The sequence below is a fragment of the Echinops telfairi genome, unplaced genomic scaffold (assembly GCF_000313985.2).
Source record: "Echinops telfairi isolate 266 unplaced genomic scaffold, ASM31398v2 ScPeMD7_7468;HRSCAF=8506_0, whole genome shotgun sequence".
In the NCBI taxonomy this organism is placed as follows: Eukaryota; Metazoa; Chordata; class Mammalia; order Afrosoricida; family Tenrecidae; genus Echinops; species Echinops telfairi.
The window spans coordinates 36,144,282-36,161,090 of record NW_022111369.1 but is presented as its reverse complement, the minus strand read 5'-3'; the positions used below and the strand labels follow the sequence as shown (position 1 = coordinate 36,161,090).

General features: G+C 41.5%; 2 protein-coding genes and 1 pseudogene across 2 annotated transcripts in view; 1 reads left to right on the top strand and 2 right to left on the bottom strand.

The window, feature by feature from the left end:
- COPS4 (COP9 signalosome subunit 4) overlaps positions 1-2,786 on the top strand; it is a 43,058-nt gene extending 40,272 nt beyond the window's left edge. The window contains exon 7 of the mRNA XM_045284343.1: positions 2,307-2,786. Within this exon, the coding sequence (XP_045140278.1) occupies positions 2,307-2,440 (134 nt within the window). The 3' untranslated portion in view covers positions 2,441-2,786. The remainder of the gene's footprint in view (positions 1-2,306) is intronic.
- Positions 2,787-10,739: 7,953 nt separating this feature from the next.
- On the bottom strand, positions 10,740-11,387 carry LOC101640048 (annotated as a pseudogene).
- A 1,404-nt stretch (positions 11,388-12,791) lies between these two features.
- Positions 12,792-16,809, bottom strand: part of PLAC8 (placenta associated 8) — a 25,890-nt gene continuing 21,872 nt past the window's right edge. The window contains exons 4-5 of the mRNA XM_004703404.2: positions 14,364-14,478; positions 12,792-13,252 (exon numbers count right to left, since the gene is read on the bottom strand). Of these exons, the coding sequence (XP_004703461.1) occupies positions 14,374-14,478 (105 nt within the window). The 3' untranslated portion in view covers positions 12,792-13,252; positions 14,364-14,373. The remainder of the gene's footprint in view (positions 13,253-14,363; positions 14,479-16,809) is intronic.

The following is a 16,809-nucleotide window of genomic DNA, read 5'->3' as shown; positions in this document are numbered from 1 at the left end:
AAGGGATCATCTGTCCTGGATTCCCTGTGTTTCCAGTTCCTATCTGTACCAGCGTACATCCTCTGGTCTAGCCAGATTTGTAAGGTAGAACTGGGATCATAATAGTGGGGGGAGAGGCCGGCAGGAGCATTTAAGAACTGGAGGAAAGTTGTATGTTTCATTGTTGCTACACTGCACCCTGACTGGCTCGTCACGACCCTCTGTAAGGGAAGGGACACCTGTTTCTGGAGAGCAGTTTTGATAGTGATTTTGTTGTATAAAAGGATTCATTCATTCATTCACTTCAGTAATGTATATTCACTTACTTTTCCACCAGTATGAGTGTATGGCTGCATATAATTACCTTAAAAAATTTTTTTTAGAGATCATTTTTTTGGGGGTTCTTAATACTCTTATAACAATCCATACATCAATTATGGCAAGCATATTTGTACATATGTTGCCATCATTATTTTCTAAGCATTTACTTTCTATTTGAGTCCTTGTATGAGCTCCTCTTTTTTCCCCCTCTTTCCCGCCCCTTAACCTTGTGAATCCTTGATAAATTATAAATTATTATTATTTTCATATCTTACACTGACCGCTGTCTCCCTTCCCCCATGTATAATTGCCCCTTTTATTGTTTTCCAGTTGCTTCGAGAAATATTAAATTGTTGATTTAATATGCATTTCCTTGACACTACTGAAATTTAAAATCTCTTCATATATTGGCCATTAGTTATTACTCATGTGAATTATTTTTTCTTCCCTGTCCACCTCCCCTAACCTCCAATTTACAATCACTTTGGGTACAGTGATAATTTTAGTGGTCTGTGCACTGTATGGGGTACTCATATTTTACCCATTTTGTTCTTTGTGTTTCTGTAAAGTAGCACATGCATTTAGTACATATTTATTATTAAGCACCTAAGTATGTCATTTTTTTTTCCTCGTTAATATGCCAGTTTTTCATTTTAGCCTTTTGAGGTTTTGGTTTTCATTAAGAAGGTCTCCTCAACCTTAAGGTAAAACTGATATTTTTCTAAAATATCTTCTAATATTTTATATTTATTGCTTCATATTTAGAAATTTTAGTCTCTTTACAGTTCCGGTTTTTTCCCAACAGTTTTATTGGCACATAATTTACATACCATGTTATTGACTAGTTCACTCATTCAGTCATATCAAGGGGAAATTGTACAGTCACCACTATATCTATCTTAGAGCATTCCCTCCTCTCCCCAGTTCTAGGGTAGAAGTCTAGACTCTAGGGTAGAATTTGTTTTCTAGATGGGTATATAATTATACAGTCATCATTAAGTAAAGCATACTGTCTGTGACATCTATTAAAATGCCACTTAGGAGGGGCTTCCAAAAGGAACAATGGAATACAAAGAGAATGGCATTTTTAACAAACTTTTTGAAACCTCTTTTATATATTTAGGTCTATTTCTGGGCTCTGATTTTGTTCCACTGAGTGATAACTACCTGGCAATAGATAAATTTATAATACATTTTACTGTGTGGTAAGACAGCTTTCACCTCCTGCTCCGCCACTAAATTTTGTTTTGGGTATTGTCTAATGTTAATTCCCCATATTAACTTTAAATCATTTTCTCCTGTTTAGAAAGCAGAAAAAAATAGAACTATCTTGGTAATTTCTTTAAAATTATGTATTAAATAGGGAAGGAATAATATTTTTATGTATTGCAGTTTTTCTATCTGTGAGTATAATTGTGTCTGTTCAAATTATTTAATGTTTTTTATGTAGGATTTTGAGGTTCCTGCTTACCCTCATTGGTTCTGTGCCTATTCTATACATTTTGATGCTATTTTGAATGGCATTTCCTTCCCACTTTTAATTTCTAAAGAGACATTTATAGCAGACAGAAATTGGTGGATCCAAAGATGATTTTAAAGTGGAGAGAGGTCTTGAATGTTAAGATATCTATCATACATAATAGAGCCAGCCATGATATACAAAATATATCAACCGATTTGTGTTCCCCAGTAGGTGGCAGTGCTGTATGAATCAGTAAACACTGGCAACTTTTAATAGGCTTTTATAAGGCTGCCTTGTGTTGTGGTTGGGCCTGAGGTTGGTGGGTTGTGTTTTATGCTTTCATGTGTCTCTGTGTGTGGGTTTATATTATGTGCCAGTAATTTGGGTATGTTTCTTAACTGTAGCTTCACTATCTGACTTTTATTAACCAAGAGTTTGGGAGTAAAATGAAAAATTAATATGACTACATTTATCTTTCAGCTTATATTTGCTTTGTATATTAAGGTATAATTCCGATTGTGTGCATTATTCCCGTCTTCTTTAGCACGAGAAGCCTTGCCAACATGGGACAAGCAGATCCAATCACTGTGTTTCCAAGTGAACAACCTCCTGGAGAAGATCAGTCAGACAGCACCCGAATGGACAGCACAAGCCATGGAAGCCCAGATGGCTCAGTGAGCCCGGCAAAGCTCTGTGCACACTGCACCTTTCCCGTGTCGTACAGATTGATTCACCTGTCTCCAAAGCATTTGCATCGTGACCTTACACGTTTCAATCCCATTTATGCTGGATTCTACTTAAAGACATTATTAGAGCAGGAAATACAAGCATTTACAAATATGTAGTTCCCATATATTTAGGGCCTCTGTGTTTCAAGCTGACTCAGATGTGTTGAAACCTTTTTCTTTAAATGGAGAAATAACTGGCTAAAAAGTTTGGCATTTGTGATAACTTTGTAGTCAAGTAAAACTTAAGTGCTTTGTGCCTCTCCAAATGTGGTTATTCTAATAAATGGAGAAATGAGCCAAATGAAAATAGTACTTTTTAAAAAATTTAACAGCTTAACAGTTTCATTGAAATATAATTCATACGATTCAATGACTTAAATAATATTGTGAAAAGTTACATCACCTCAATTGATCTTAGAACATATTTCTTTTTTAAAAATCATTTTATTGGGAGCTCATACAACTTTTATCACAATCAATGCATACATCTATTGTGTGTCAAGCACATTTGTACATTTGTTGCCCTCAACATTCTCAAAACATTTGCTTTCTACTTGAGCCCTTGGTATCAGCTCCTCATTTTCCTCCCAGCTTCCCCCTCCCTCATGAGCCCTTGATAATTATTATTATTTTGTCATGTCTTATACTATCCGACGTCAACCTTCACCCAATTTTCTGTTGTCTGTCCCCCAGGGAGGAGGTTATATGTAGATCCTTGTAATCGGTTCCCCCTTTCTACCTGACCTTTCCTCCACCCTCCCGGTATTGCCACTCTCACCACTGGTCCTGAAGGGATCATCTGTCCTGGATTTCCTGTTTCCAGTTCCTATCTGTACCAGTGTACATCCTCTGGTCCAGCCAGATTTGTAAGGTAGAATTGGGATCATGATAGTGGGGAGTGGGGGGGAGGAAGCATTTAAGAACTAGAGGAAAGTTGTATGTTTCATCGTTGCTACACTGCACCCTGACTGGCTCGTCTCCTCCCCAAGACCCTTCTGTAAGGGTTTGTCCAGTTGCCTACAGATGGGCTTTGGGTCCCCACTCCTCACTCCTCCTCATTCACAATGATAAGATTTTTTTGTTCTTTGATGCCTGATACCTGATCCCTTCGACACGTCGTGATCACACAGGCTGGTGTGCTTAGCTAGATGGTCGCTTGTTTACCTTAGTACTTTGTTTTTAATTAGTCAAAATGTCCCACCTTTTCCCTTTCATTCAGTAGCTTTGGATTTATACAGTGTACTGGAAATACAGAGGTAAGCCACAATGTCTGTTCTCTAAGCACTCAAGTCACAGAGCCAGTAGACAGTGTAATTCTTACTTGCAGATGCAGAAAAACAGAAGAGGGGCTCGTCATTTAACAGCAAGAAGTTGGGCAAGACTACTCCCCTCCCTAGATTTGTAGAGAAAATGATCAGGGGGTGTGGGGAATGTAATTTCTGGCTTTAGTTCCAACATGTTGAAAGCCTGAAAATCATCCCTCCTGACCTCATAACAAGACAAAAGCTGAACAAAAGGAAAGGGACTTAGATCCATTAGAGAATTGGGGTCCCAGATCTAACCATCAGTTGCCTGAACTATAGAAACAGATGAATGTAGAGAATCATACATAACCTAGAGTGGCTTACCAGGAACAGAGACTGCAGGACCCTAAATTATAACTTATGAGTTACTGGAGATTGCGTCTGGAGTCTCTTGATGGAAGCTATTAATGTACTCAGTTGCAATTAGAGGTTCAAGTCCATGAAGGATTGTCTGGGAAGGAAGGCTGGCGTTCCCCCTTTAAAAAGTCAGCCATTGAAAAACCCACAAAAACAGTTCTGAGGAGCATGGAGTTGCCATGAGTCAGGAGTCCTGGAGAACAACTTGTTTGTTTTTAAGTCTTAGACCTGGCATTACAGTGCTTGACTGCTAACTGAAAGGTTGGCCTTATGAACTTACCCAGCAGGTGCTCCTGTAAAGATTACATTGAGTCTCTGCGTCACAAATAGACCTGGTGGCCTAACCTTAGAGGAAAATTGCCACATGTTATACAGTCAATGAGAGGGAAATGGAACCGTTTTGAAGTTTGCCTTTGGGATATAACCATTATGAAATATGTCCAGAGCATTTGGTAGAACGAGGGAGTTAGTGCTATCAGAGGAGTTTCTAACGGAAGCTATCAGGAAAAAAACAAAGCCAGTTAAAATGTTGATTTCAGTTCATGATGAGCCCTGTGTCTCAGACTAGAATTGGGTTCCGTAGAGTTTTCAGTGACAGGTCCGTCGGAAGTAGATCTGTAGACCTTTCTTCTGAGGCTCCTTGGGGCGAATTTGAGCTGCCAGCCTTTTGTTTAGTAGGCAGAATCGTTTGCACCATCCTGGACTCCATTTTGAACTAAATGAAAAGGACAATAGCGTTTCTAGAAGTTTATAAGTTACTGCAATAGCAGTGCTTAGAAGTAAACTTTTTAATATATATTTTTAAAAATCACTTTATTGGGGGCTCATACAACTCATCACAATCCATACACACATTTTACATTTGTTACCCTCATCATTCTCAAAACATTTGCTCTTCACTGAAGCCCTGGCATCAGCTCCTCATTTCCCCCACTCCCTCCTCACTCCCCTCTCCCTTACGAACCCTTGATAATTTATTAATTATTATTTTGTCATATCTTACTGTCCCACGTCTCCTTTCACCCACTTTGTTGTCCATCCCCCAGGGAGGAGGTTATATGTAGATTCCTTTAATCGGTTCTCCCTTTCTGTCCCACCCTCCCTCTACCCTCCCAGTATTGTCATTCACCACTGGTCTTGAAGGGATCATCGGTCCTGGATTCCCTGTGTTTCCAGTTCCCATCTAGCCAGATTTGTGTGGTAGAATTGGGATCATGATAGTGGGTGCGGGTGTGGGTGGGAAGCATTTAGGAACTAGAGGAAAGTTGTGTTTCATCTCTGCTACACTGCACCCTGACTGGCTTGTCTCCTCCCTGCGACCCTTCCGTAAGGGGACATCCAGTAGTCTACAGATGGGCTTTGGGTCCCCAATCTGCACGCCCCCGCAATCACAATGATACGATTTTTTGTTTTTTGATGCCTGATAACCTGATCCCTTCGACACCTTGTGATTGTACAGGCCGGTGTGCTGCTTCCATGTGGGCTTTGTTGCTTCTGAGCTAGATGGCCACTTGTTTACCTTCAAGCCTTTAAGACCCCAAACGCTATATCTTTTGATAGCCGGGCACCAGCAGCTTTCTTTGCCACATTTGCTTATGCACCCGCTTTGTCTTCTGCGATTGATCGTGTCGGGAAGGTGAGCATTATGGGATGCCAGTTTAATAGAACAAAGTTCTTGCATTGAGGGAGTACTTGAGTGGAGGCCCAATGTCCATCTGCTACCTGCTACCTTAATGCTAAACCTATACATATATGCACATATATGCACATAGATCTATTTCCATATCATATATAAATATATTTACATATGTACATGCCCTTATTTAGACATCTCTAAATGCCCTTTGTCTCTTACCTCTTTCCTCTATTTCCTTTAGAAGTAAACATATAACATTGAATGTATATAGTAGGAAGAAAATCTCTTAATAAGTTTTTATCATAGGAAACAAGATGAAGAGCAATATAAACCTAAAACAGGTGGAAAATCAAAACCAGAGATCATTCAAATCGTTAGTGAGAAATCAATAGAGAAAATTCATGAAACCCAAAGCTAGTCTTTTATCAATACAATTAATAAAGCTCTGATTTGGCTAGCCCGGTGGCACAGTGGTTAACTGTTGGGTTGTTAAACACAAGGTTAGCAGTTTGAAACCACCAGTAGCTCCGAGGAAGAAAGATGAGGTTTTCTACTCCCATTAAGAGTTCTGTCCTGCCCTATAGGGTTGCCATGAGTCAGAATTGACTGGATAGTAGAGTTTGGTTTTTGGGGTTTTTGAACTAACCAAGGAAAAAAGAAAATACAAATGACAGATCAGAAATGCAAAAAGTGATTACTAGTGATCCTATTTTAGAAGTAGTAAAGGGGGACTGATTCAGTGCTCACATATTGGATAGATGAAATGGACCAATTTATTAAAAGATACTGTATCAAAATATTCAGAGAACTAAACCCTGGTGGTGTGGTTACACATTGGGCTGCAGTCCGCATGGTCAGCAGTGTAGCTGCTCTCTGGGAGAAAGACGGCTTTCTAGTCCTGTAAATGGTTGCAATCTTGGAAACCAACGGGGTCACTGAGGTAGCACTGACTCGATGGAAGCAAGCAAGAGGCAAACATTTCCAATGGAGAGAGGAGTTCTCTTGGGAACAGAAAGCACAAGGATGGCTTCTATTCGTACTCCGCGTTGTACTGAGAGTCCTAGCCAGAGCAGTAAGTCAAGGAAGGGAAGTAAAAAAATGAAGGAAAATAGAAGATAATCAATACTATTGTTAGATCCTCTTGAGTCAGTTCCTACTCATAATGACCCTACGTCCAACAGATCAAAACTGTCCTGTCGTGTCCATCCTCACATTTGTTATGTGTGAGCTCATTGTTGCAGCCACTGTGTAGATCCATCTCATTGAGGGCCTTTCTCTTTCATTGACCTACTTTATAAAACATGTCCTTTTCCAGGGACTGATCTATCCCGATAACGTCCAAAGTGTAAGACGATGTCTTACCATCCTTACTTCTAAGGGGTGACAGTCTCAGAAGCTCACAGGAGCAGTTCTTACTGCCCTGTAGCGTCGTTCGGAGTCTGCATTGACTGATGGCGGTCAGGTTGGTTGGTTTTGGTATAGGACGGATTGGAGAAACGCCAAGGGGAGCTTGATGACTAGAGGCAGTGAGACTAGTTCAGGGCTATGAACATAATCCTCTAAAGAAACAGGGTTTTGGATACTACCTCCATGGCAGTGAAGATGAAGAGGAGGGGACAGATGAACTCATTCAATAAAAGCAGGTTCCTACTAGGGGTCAGATGTTCTAGGCCCTGAGAATCCTCAGCAAACAAAGCAGCTAGTGGAATTAGGGGACAGAAGCTGGTGTCTGGATGTGTGAGAAAGAGAAGGGTCCTAGGGAACAGTTCAGAAATGACTGCTATTTGGAGTCATCGAGTAGTGCTGTGGAGTAGCGAAGCCTGAGAGACACCCTGATGGACTTAGTTGATCGGCAAAGACACATTCTCGAGACCAGGAGCCAGGAAGAACAAAGCACAGATCTGAGGCACCTCCTTGACAGTTGAGGTCATGAGAATAGAGAAATTTAAGGAGAAAATGAATTGTGAGCGGAATGGTTCAATGACCCAAACTCTGCTCTTCAGTCAATTCTGACTCAGAGACCCTATGGGCACAACAGCCCCATAGCATTTCCAAAACTAAATTTAAAAAATCATTTTATTAGGGGCTCATACAACTCATCACAATCCATACATGCATCAGTTGTGTAAAGCACATTTGTACATTCATTGCCCTCATCATTCTCAAAACATTTGCTCTCCACTTAAGGCCCTGGTATCAGCTCAGTTTTTCCCCTCTCTCCCCGCTCCCCCTGCCCTCATGAACCCTTGCTAATTTATAAATTATTATTTTGTCATATCTTGCACTGTCCAATGTCTCCCTTCACCCACTTTTCTGTTGTCCATCCCCCAGGGAGGAGGTTATATGTAGATCCTTGTAATTGGTTCCTTCTGTCCACCCCACCTTCGCTCCACCCTCCCAGTATCGCCACTCTCACCACTGGTCCTGAAGGGATCAACGGCCCTGGATTCCCTGTGCCAAAACTAAACATTTATAGAAACAGATTGTTACATCTTTCTCTCTTGAGCTTTACAAAACCACCGTCATGTCTACAGGGCAAGGAAATGAATGGGCAGGCTGCTTCAAGTTTGCCAGTACTTACTAAGTTCCAGTTGGTTTGACATTTTATCTCACTGAAGCTTTACAGTCAGCCTTTGTTATGGATTAGCTTGTTTCTACCAACAAGATATGTTGAATCCTAACCTCTGTATTTTATTGACTATATCAAGGCATTTGACTGTGTGACTCATAACAAGCTGGGTAGCCTTTAGAAGAATGGAAATTCCAGAACATTTCATTGTGCTTCTGTCGAACTTGTATACGGATCAAGAGACAGTTGTGCAAATAGAATAAGGGCCTACTGCATGGTTTAAAATCAGGAAAGGTGTGCTGAGCAGGTAGTATCTTCACCATACTGATTCAATCTATATGCTGAGAAAGTAATCTGAGATGCTGGACTGTATGATGAACACTGCATCAGGATTAGAGGAAGGCTCATTAACAGCCTAAACTATTTAGATGACACAGCCTTGCTTGTTAAAAGCCAGAAGTACCCAGGCACTTGCTACTGAAGGATTGCAGCCTTCAGTATGGATTAAAACTCAATATCAAGAAGACCCAAATCCTCACAGCTGGCCCAATAGATAATATCATGATAAATAGAGATAAGGTTGAAGTTGTCAAGGATTTTGTCTTGCTTGTATTAATGCTCATGGAAGCAGCAGCTAAGAGATTAAAAGATGTGTTGAATTAGGTTAATCTGCTGCACAAGACTTCTTCAGAGTATTGAAATTCTAGGATGTTACTTTGAGGACTAAGGCACACCTGACCCAAGACTTAATACATTCACTTGCCTCATGCATGTGAAAGTTGGACCTTGAATAAGGAAGACCAAAGAAGAACCAATGCATTGGGGTGCTGATGCAGAGTAGTGAAAGTACCGTGGACTGCTAAATGGGCAAACTGGTCTGTGTTGGAAGAAGAAAGGCCAGAGTGCTCCTTAGAGGCAAGGATGGCAAGACTTAGTCATAATGTACTTTGGACATGTCAGGAGACCAGTCCCTTGGTAAAGTCATGCTTGGCAAAGTAGACAACCAAGAAAACCAACCCTGCCATCGATTGAGTTGATGCTGACTTATGGTGATCCTTTAGGACACTGAGACTGTCACTCCTTTTTAAAAAAAATTCAACAAGTATTTATTGAGTGCCTCGTGCTAAGTATTGTTTCAGTACCTGGGACACATCAGAGAGCAAACAGATCTCTGCTTCTGTGGAGCTTACAGTCTAGTGTTCAAGACAACAGTTCCTGGCCATTGTGAGCTGTTGGGGCAGGTCTGCACCCCTCTGCCCCTCAGCTGCCCCCGGGGGAAATAAGCAGGCCTGGCACACACATGGGTGATGTGCTTGGTGTCCTGTAGTGCCAAATGGACACACCACCACCACACCCCCAGACAGTACATAGGGGCTGGAAGTTGAATTTTAATTAAGAAAGCATACTGCAGGCTGAAGGAGCCATGAAGGGAGAGCTGTGTCTCATGTCATGTATTTGTCTAGGACAGTATGCAAATGTCTGCCCTAGCTGGTTCTCATAAACTGCTTCCTTACTGCAAATGGTAAGGAATTCGGGCGATAACAGGAGTGTCATCTTATCCACTTGATTATTAAAGTCCTCCTCGTCAGAGGTAATTCTTTGGTGCGCGTTCACATGAGATACAATTATCTTTACTTTCTTGGCCCATTCAGAGAGGTCTATCCACATACCTCTTCCCCACACCTCCTTGTCACCAATTTTCCAATCATGGTTCTTCCAATTCCCTGACCATCCAGCCAAGCCATTAGCCACAGCCCACGAATCAGTATACAGTCTCACATCTGGCCATTTCTCCTTATATGCAAACTGAACGGCCAGATGCACCGCTCGAAGTTCTGCCCATTGGGAAGATTTCCCTTCACCACTGTCCTTTAGGGAAATCCCAGAAAGGGGCTGTAGTGCTGCTGCTGTCCACTTACGAGTGGCATCTGCATATCGTGCAGAGCCATCCGTAAACCGAGCATGACTTTTTTGGTCTTCAGTTAAAGTATGGTAAGGAACTCCCCAGGTGGCCATAGGTGCAGACTGGGAGAAAGCAGATAATGTGATTGGGGTGGGGTGGGGGGGTGGCAGCTGCAAACAGTGTTTCCCTGGTAGAAAGTAAATCAAAAGTGGTATGGGCTGAGATGTGGAACTCACTCTCAATGCTATGAGAAATTCAAGCGTGGGAATAGCAAACTTACCTGGGACCACTGCCAGTATTTAGTACTTAAGAAGAAAGCGCTGCCGGCCTTCAAGGCGACTGCAGTTTGTACCGTCTCTGTTTGTGTCTATTTTGTGCTGCAGCCCTGTATTGTCTGTGTGTGTGTGCGTATGTCTGTCTGGTTCCATGTTCATTCTCCCTGCTCAAGAAACCGCAGCACCAGCAGGCAGGTCAGGGGGATCAAGCCAGATCGTCTGGTCGAGGTGAGGGCAGGGAGCTGGGCTGGCTACTCGAACTGCTGCTGGGCTGCTTCTTGGTGGCGGCCTTGCTGGCAAGGGCCTTGGCCTTGGTAGCTGCCAGTGCCGTCTCCTTTGCCTTTTCTGTGGCTTCCTTGGCGGTTTCAACAAGCGTCTTAGAAGGGGCCTCACCTTGCAGCTTGGCCAGGATGTACTCAAAACCCTTCATCGTCGTGGTCACATTGCTTTTAAACCGGGCCAGACCAAATTCCTGGACAGCTCGGGAGACACCAAACAAGTTGGAGGAGACCCAGGCCTCCCGGTTGTGGGCATTCATGCAGTAAACACAGCGCTTCTGCACCACCATGAGCCAGGCATGGTTGATGTTCCAGGTGAAGGTGGGTCCACAATGGAGTCCTCCAGGATGGACTCAGAGTGGCAGGAAACAGTCACTGGGCCCAGAGGGGCATCCTGTTGGTCTTAGTCAGGAGTCACCTGGACAGGAGCTTCAGGTCAGGGGTCACCTCCCGGTGCACTATGTCTTCTGTCAGGACATGCTTGCTGCAGGGGTTCGGTACCGCTGCCAGAAGGTGGCGAACACTTGGTCCCAGGAACCCCGGAGCACGCTCTGGCCCAGGAAATACTTCACCATCGTCCCCGCCAGAGAGGGCTCAGCATCCGCGCAGCTTCTGCGCACCCGCGGAGGCTGGCCCCGGGCTCGGGGCCCACCCGCCACCCTCACAGGTCAGCGACCGCCACATGGCGCCCAACCGGCCACCACTATGAGGTCGAGACTGTCCCTCTTAATGGGTGCAGGAATCTCTGTCTTTCTCCAGTGGAGCAGCTGGTAGTTTCAAACTGCTGACCTGGTGGATCGCAGGCCGGTGCACAACAACTACACTACCAGAGCTCCATCCTGGTAGAAGGGCAGCAAAAAAGAGGATGACTGTCAAGGAGATGGATTGACATAATGGTTGCATCAATGGACTCAAGGATAGGAACAATTGTGAGGATGGCACAGGGGTGGGCAGTGTTTCTGTTGTGTGTGAAGTGGATATGGGTCAAAATCCATTCGATGGCACCTCACAACTCCTGGACTTGTTATTATGACCTTGCTTGAAAAACGGATGCTTCTATTGTTATCAGTTAAGCAGGGTCACATTGGAGTAGGCTGGAGTCTCATCCTAATGTCTTATAAAAAGAGCAAGTGACACACAGGGGAGAGATAGAATCCTCCCCTAAGCAATGCCCAGGGCCAACAGAAACTGTCGGAATGGAAGGAAGGGTCTTCCAGATCTGGCAGAGAAAAGACATAGCTCTGCCAATAACTTGAATTCAACTTCTGGCCTCTCAAACTGTAAGAAAACGCACTTCTATTCTTTCTAGCAATCCACTTTGTGGTACTTTGCTATAGCAGCGGTGAGAAATTAAAGCACGTTATAGGGTAAATAAAAGAGCCGTGCTTGCATAGTGGAATCAGTTTGCCACCAACAGATGGAATGCACTTGGGACAGTCGCTAAAATTGGAATTGACTTGATGGCAGTAGGGTTTTTTGCGGGTGGGGTGGGGTGGTGGTGTATGGCAGGGAATTTGAGGGAAACGGGGAGCTGATAATGATGAATATCAGAGCAAAGAAAGCGTTCTAAAGCTGATGGTGGTGATGAATGTATAACTCTTCTTGATGCGACTGAACTATTGAATTGTATATGTGAATTACATGCCAATGAAACCGTTAAAAAATGTATTCCTGTTATGATTCCAGTTCATGTATGCACCGTTTTTTTCCAAGCAGATCAAGAAGAGTTGTACAATCATCACCACATCAGCATTTTCCTTTGTCTGATATGTGAATTGTATGCCAATGAAACTGTTTAAAAAAAGATAGTGTAGGAGTGGTTCATCAATGGTAAATGCCAGATCAAAAAGGATAAGAAATGTGAAAAATTGGTGCTTCACACACGTATCCTTTAGCATGTAACCAAAAGTGAGCAATATTTAATTTTATTATTGAATTTTTATTATTTGCTGATTCCTCATATTCAAAAGGGAAAGAAAATCAACAACACAACAAACAAATCATGCCGTTTTGTTTACATAAAATCTTGTATTCTCAGCATCAACAACAATTATAGATAATATGAAAGGAGGGCGGTACATTCCCTAAATGTCCCATAATTGTCCTGGAGTCATTATTTTACCATCACCTTTTTTCTTGAGGTTCTTAGATGAGAGGGAGAGAGTTGCATATGAAGTAAGCTCTCTGATTGAGACATCAAATGATGAGATCATGAGAGCAAAACCCTTGGTTTAGATTTTAAATGAAATCTCCAAAATTTACAAGTCAGAAAAGAGCAAAACCAAGGGACAACATTCTTTTAAAATAAACAAAACCATTGATGTTTTGCCCATCAATTCTGATTAAACTTATTTATCATATTTCAGATGCTAAATGTGGAGAAGTTGTCAAGCTGAAGGCATATATGCTGATTTTAGTTGTTCCAGTAAGAGCTTTTTATCTGTAAGAGACAAATAGGAAAACATGCTTTATCAATGTACACTTTTATTTTTAATAAACATAATTTTTAAATCATTTTAGATTCACAGAAAAGTTGCAAAGTCAGCACCTATACAAAAGACTGATGGCCATCAAGTTGATTGCAAGAGTTCTTTCTGTTAACCTATTCAATAGGTTATACACTTACTCAATAGAGTGGGATATTGCAAAGAATAGAAAAATGTGTTTTCTTCCCTTACTCAAAATGTGTTTTATATTACAAGCTGTATTCTATAGGGAACTGCCTATACCATGACAATTTCTACTTTAATATATTCCCAATATCTAATCCTAGGAAACTAGGAACAATTGGTTGACTACAGATTTTGAAAATCTGTATGTTTCCAAATAGTCTGAAGTCTATAGCCAGCTCCTCCAAAGTTCACCTTCTGCATTTCTGTTTAAATTTCCGCACTGCGTTAGCTATTTTATACTACACTCAACCCAAGTATTACCCAATATGTAATTTTCATTTGCTTTACTATTTTGTAATTTGCCGATTTCCTGTGTGAAGTCATTTGTCAGAAGGCATGCTTTCTACCCCTTTTGTATCATTTTCACAGTATTTACCCTCCTGTTTTACAAATAGTTAAGGAGCGGCGGTAGCGGACTACTTATGCCCTGGGCTGCTAACCTCAAGCTCAGCAGTTGGATAGCACCAGCTACTCCACATGAGAAAGGTGAGGCTTTCTACTCTCACAAAGGGTTACAGTCTCAAAACCCCACAGGGACAGTTCTACCCTGTCCTATAAGGTCACTATGAATAAGAATCAACTCGATGGCAGTGAGTTGTTTTTTTTTAGGTTTTTTTTTTAAAGGTTTTGTCAAATAGACCAAAAGAAGTCTGAGAAGTCTAGAAAATTCACTATTATTTACTAAAATAACATCCCAAGGTACAAAACAGTCTTCTTCCTAAGAAAAAAGTGAAATAAAACTTTATATTAAGATAACACTTTCAGTGACTTAAGGAATTATCACTGAATTGCTATCCAGAACAATGAGTAGTTTACAAAGTCTTTAATTGTGCTTCAAAAAGTCCACAGATTCTGGGAGGGGCGTTTCTGGCCACTTACAATTAGCTCTTTAGAACGCATTCATGGCTCTCCTTCTATTGATGTCTCTCTTGATTTGACAGAGAGAACAGTGAGGGCAGCAATAAGTCGCCATAAAGTCATTACAGATGGATCCCTGTTTAAAAATATGAAAGAAACAGAAACGTTAAATTCATGTGGAGTTTACGAATTGCACATTTTCAAGCATCTTGAGGAGGAGCAGAGACATTTGTGGTGGAGAGAAATTACTTAATATGGCTCTTCTATCCCTGTCTCTGTAATTCCCACCAAACAATTGGGTGGGGCTACGTAAATAAGGCATATGTAACGCTAATAGAGAGGGTTGATCAGTTTTAGCTGCCACTCCCCTGGTTGTAAGAATGAGTCATGATTATGGTAAAGATTGTAAAACTCTTTTTGGTATGATGAACTATTAAATTGTATAATATGTGGATTGTGTGCCAATGAAACTACAAAAAAAAAAAAAGCAAGCTGTCAAGGAAGGAAGAGAAAGAAATTCCAGGACCAATGGAAGTGTAGCACATTTAAGATCTCTGTCTAAAGTAGCAGAAGCCAAGACCAGAGGCACTAGGGGCCAAAGGGAGACCAGGTGACAGAACACCGGGGTAGCCCAGACTGTAAGACACTGCGGCAGAGCATCAGGTTGGCTTCCTGTCTCATTGAGGTGAAGGCCAAGGGGCCACCAGACTGAGAGGCTGAGGACTGGAGAGGGACTTGGCTACAGGGCGAGAAGTGTTGCTGTGGATCACTGACTGTATCTTTACTGTTTTTGTTCGTTAGCCTTACTGTTTACTAATCCTGTTAACTCCCCTGATAAGTCCCCTTAATTTTGAGTACTGTCTGTGAGTTCTGTGTGGCCACTGCAGGAATTAGTGAACCCAGCAGAGAAGCAGAGTGCCTTGAGAGGGATGGTGGTGTTAGAGTAGGTCAAGAAAGATGGAGGGTGGAGACGGGTCTGGCTCCTGCCTTGGGGCCATTGGAATGGGAGAAGAAGTCAGATAGGGCCCTCTCATGGCTATTTTCTCTGCAGCATCTTTCCTTGGGATCCAGAGTTTGCGTAGATACATTTGGGAATGTTTTCACTGATCTTACTATCATTTTTTGTGTGACATTAAATGTTTTCATCTCGCTTTATATTTGAAAAATAAATAGAGCTATCCAACCAATTCTCAAGCAAGTATAAGAGTAAAAATATTCAGGAACTAAACTCTTTTTACCCCACTTAGACACCCTGTGGGCCACCAAAATGAGGGACTGAGCCAAGAAAAAGGAGAGATGGGTGATAAGAGACTGTAACATGGAAGAGATGCATACAATGGTGGTGAAGGGAGAATAAGAGACTGTAACATGGAAGAGATGCATACAATGGTGGTGAAGGGAGAATAAGAGACTGTAACATGGAAGAGATGCATACGATGGTGGTGAGGGAGAGCCTGGGACCAGAGCTGAGCACCAGGAGTAGTTCACAGGGTGCAGGTCAATTTGGATAGTAATCCAATGAAATTGTTTATAAAAACAATAGCAACAACAAACAAACAAAGGTCAGGAAGTTCAGGGGGAGAATTCACTAAGAGCATGAAAGAGATAGACTATCTGATGCAATGAATGGGCTGTGAAGAGGTTTAGAAAACTGGCAAAGAATTTAACATGGATTTACAAATATGGTACATGGAAAAATTCTAATAAAAAAGCCAATAATTAGTAATGTCAGGAAAAAGAAAATTTAGCAAAACATTATGATAAGTGAAATAACTCTGAATCAACAGGACAAATACTGTTTGATCTAGAAGAGGCAAGTACATAGAGAGAAAAGTTTATTAGTGACAACCAGGGTCTAGAGGTGTGGGGAGATGGGGAATTCTTGCTGGAGGGGTGGGCCGTGAATGTCTCTTTTGGGTGATGAGAAACTTGAAATGAACATATAACTTACCGAAAAGTTCAAAAGGACAATGAGTTTTCAAAAAGGTTGCTTCAAAAAGGTTACTAATAATCATCAAAATAATGAAATACCATTGTTACTTCTTTAACTGGCAAGATGATGTTATACAATAATATATACTTGTATATTGTTAGTGGATAAAAACAATGAATACCAAATAAAAAGTGATTAGGCTATTTCATGAGTGGGAGTGATTTAGTTTTATTTTGTCTCTCCCTGTTTTTGTGGCAGGTCTAATGCAGTTTTATGAGATAAGCAAGTAACTATCCTGTTTATTGATCATTCATTTTCAGTTTTGTAGGCCACTTTGGCAGTATCTATAAAAAATTTCAATGTGAGCTTAAGTGGAGAGCAAATGTTTTGAAAATGATGAGGGCAATGAATGTACAAATGTGCTTTACACAATTGATGCATGTATGGATTGTGATAAGAGTTGTATGAGCCCCTAATAAAACGATTTATAAAAGGAAACAATGATGGCAACAAATGTACAAATGTGCTTGTCAC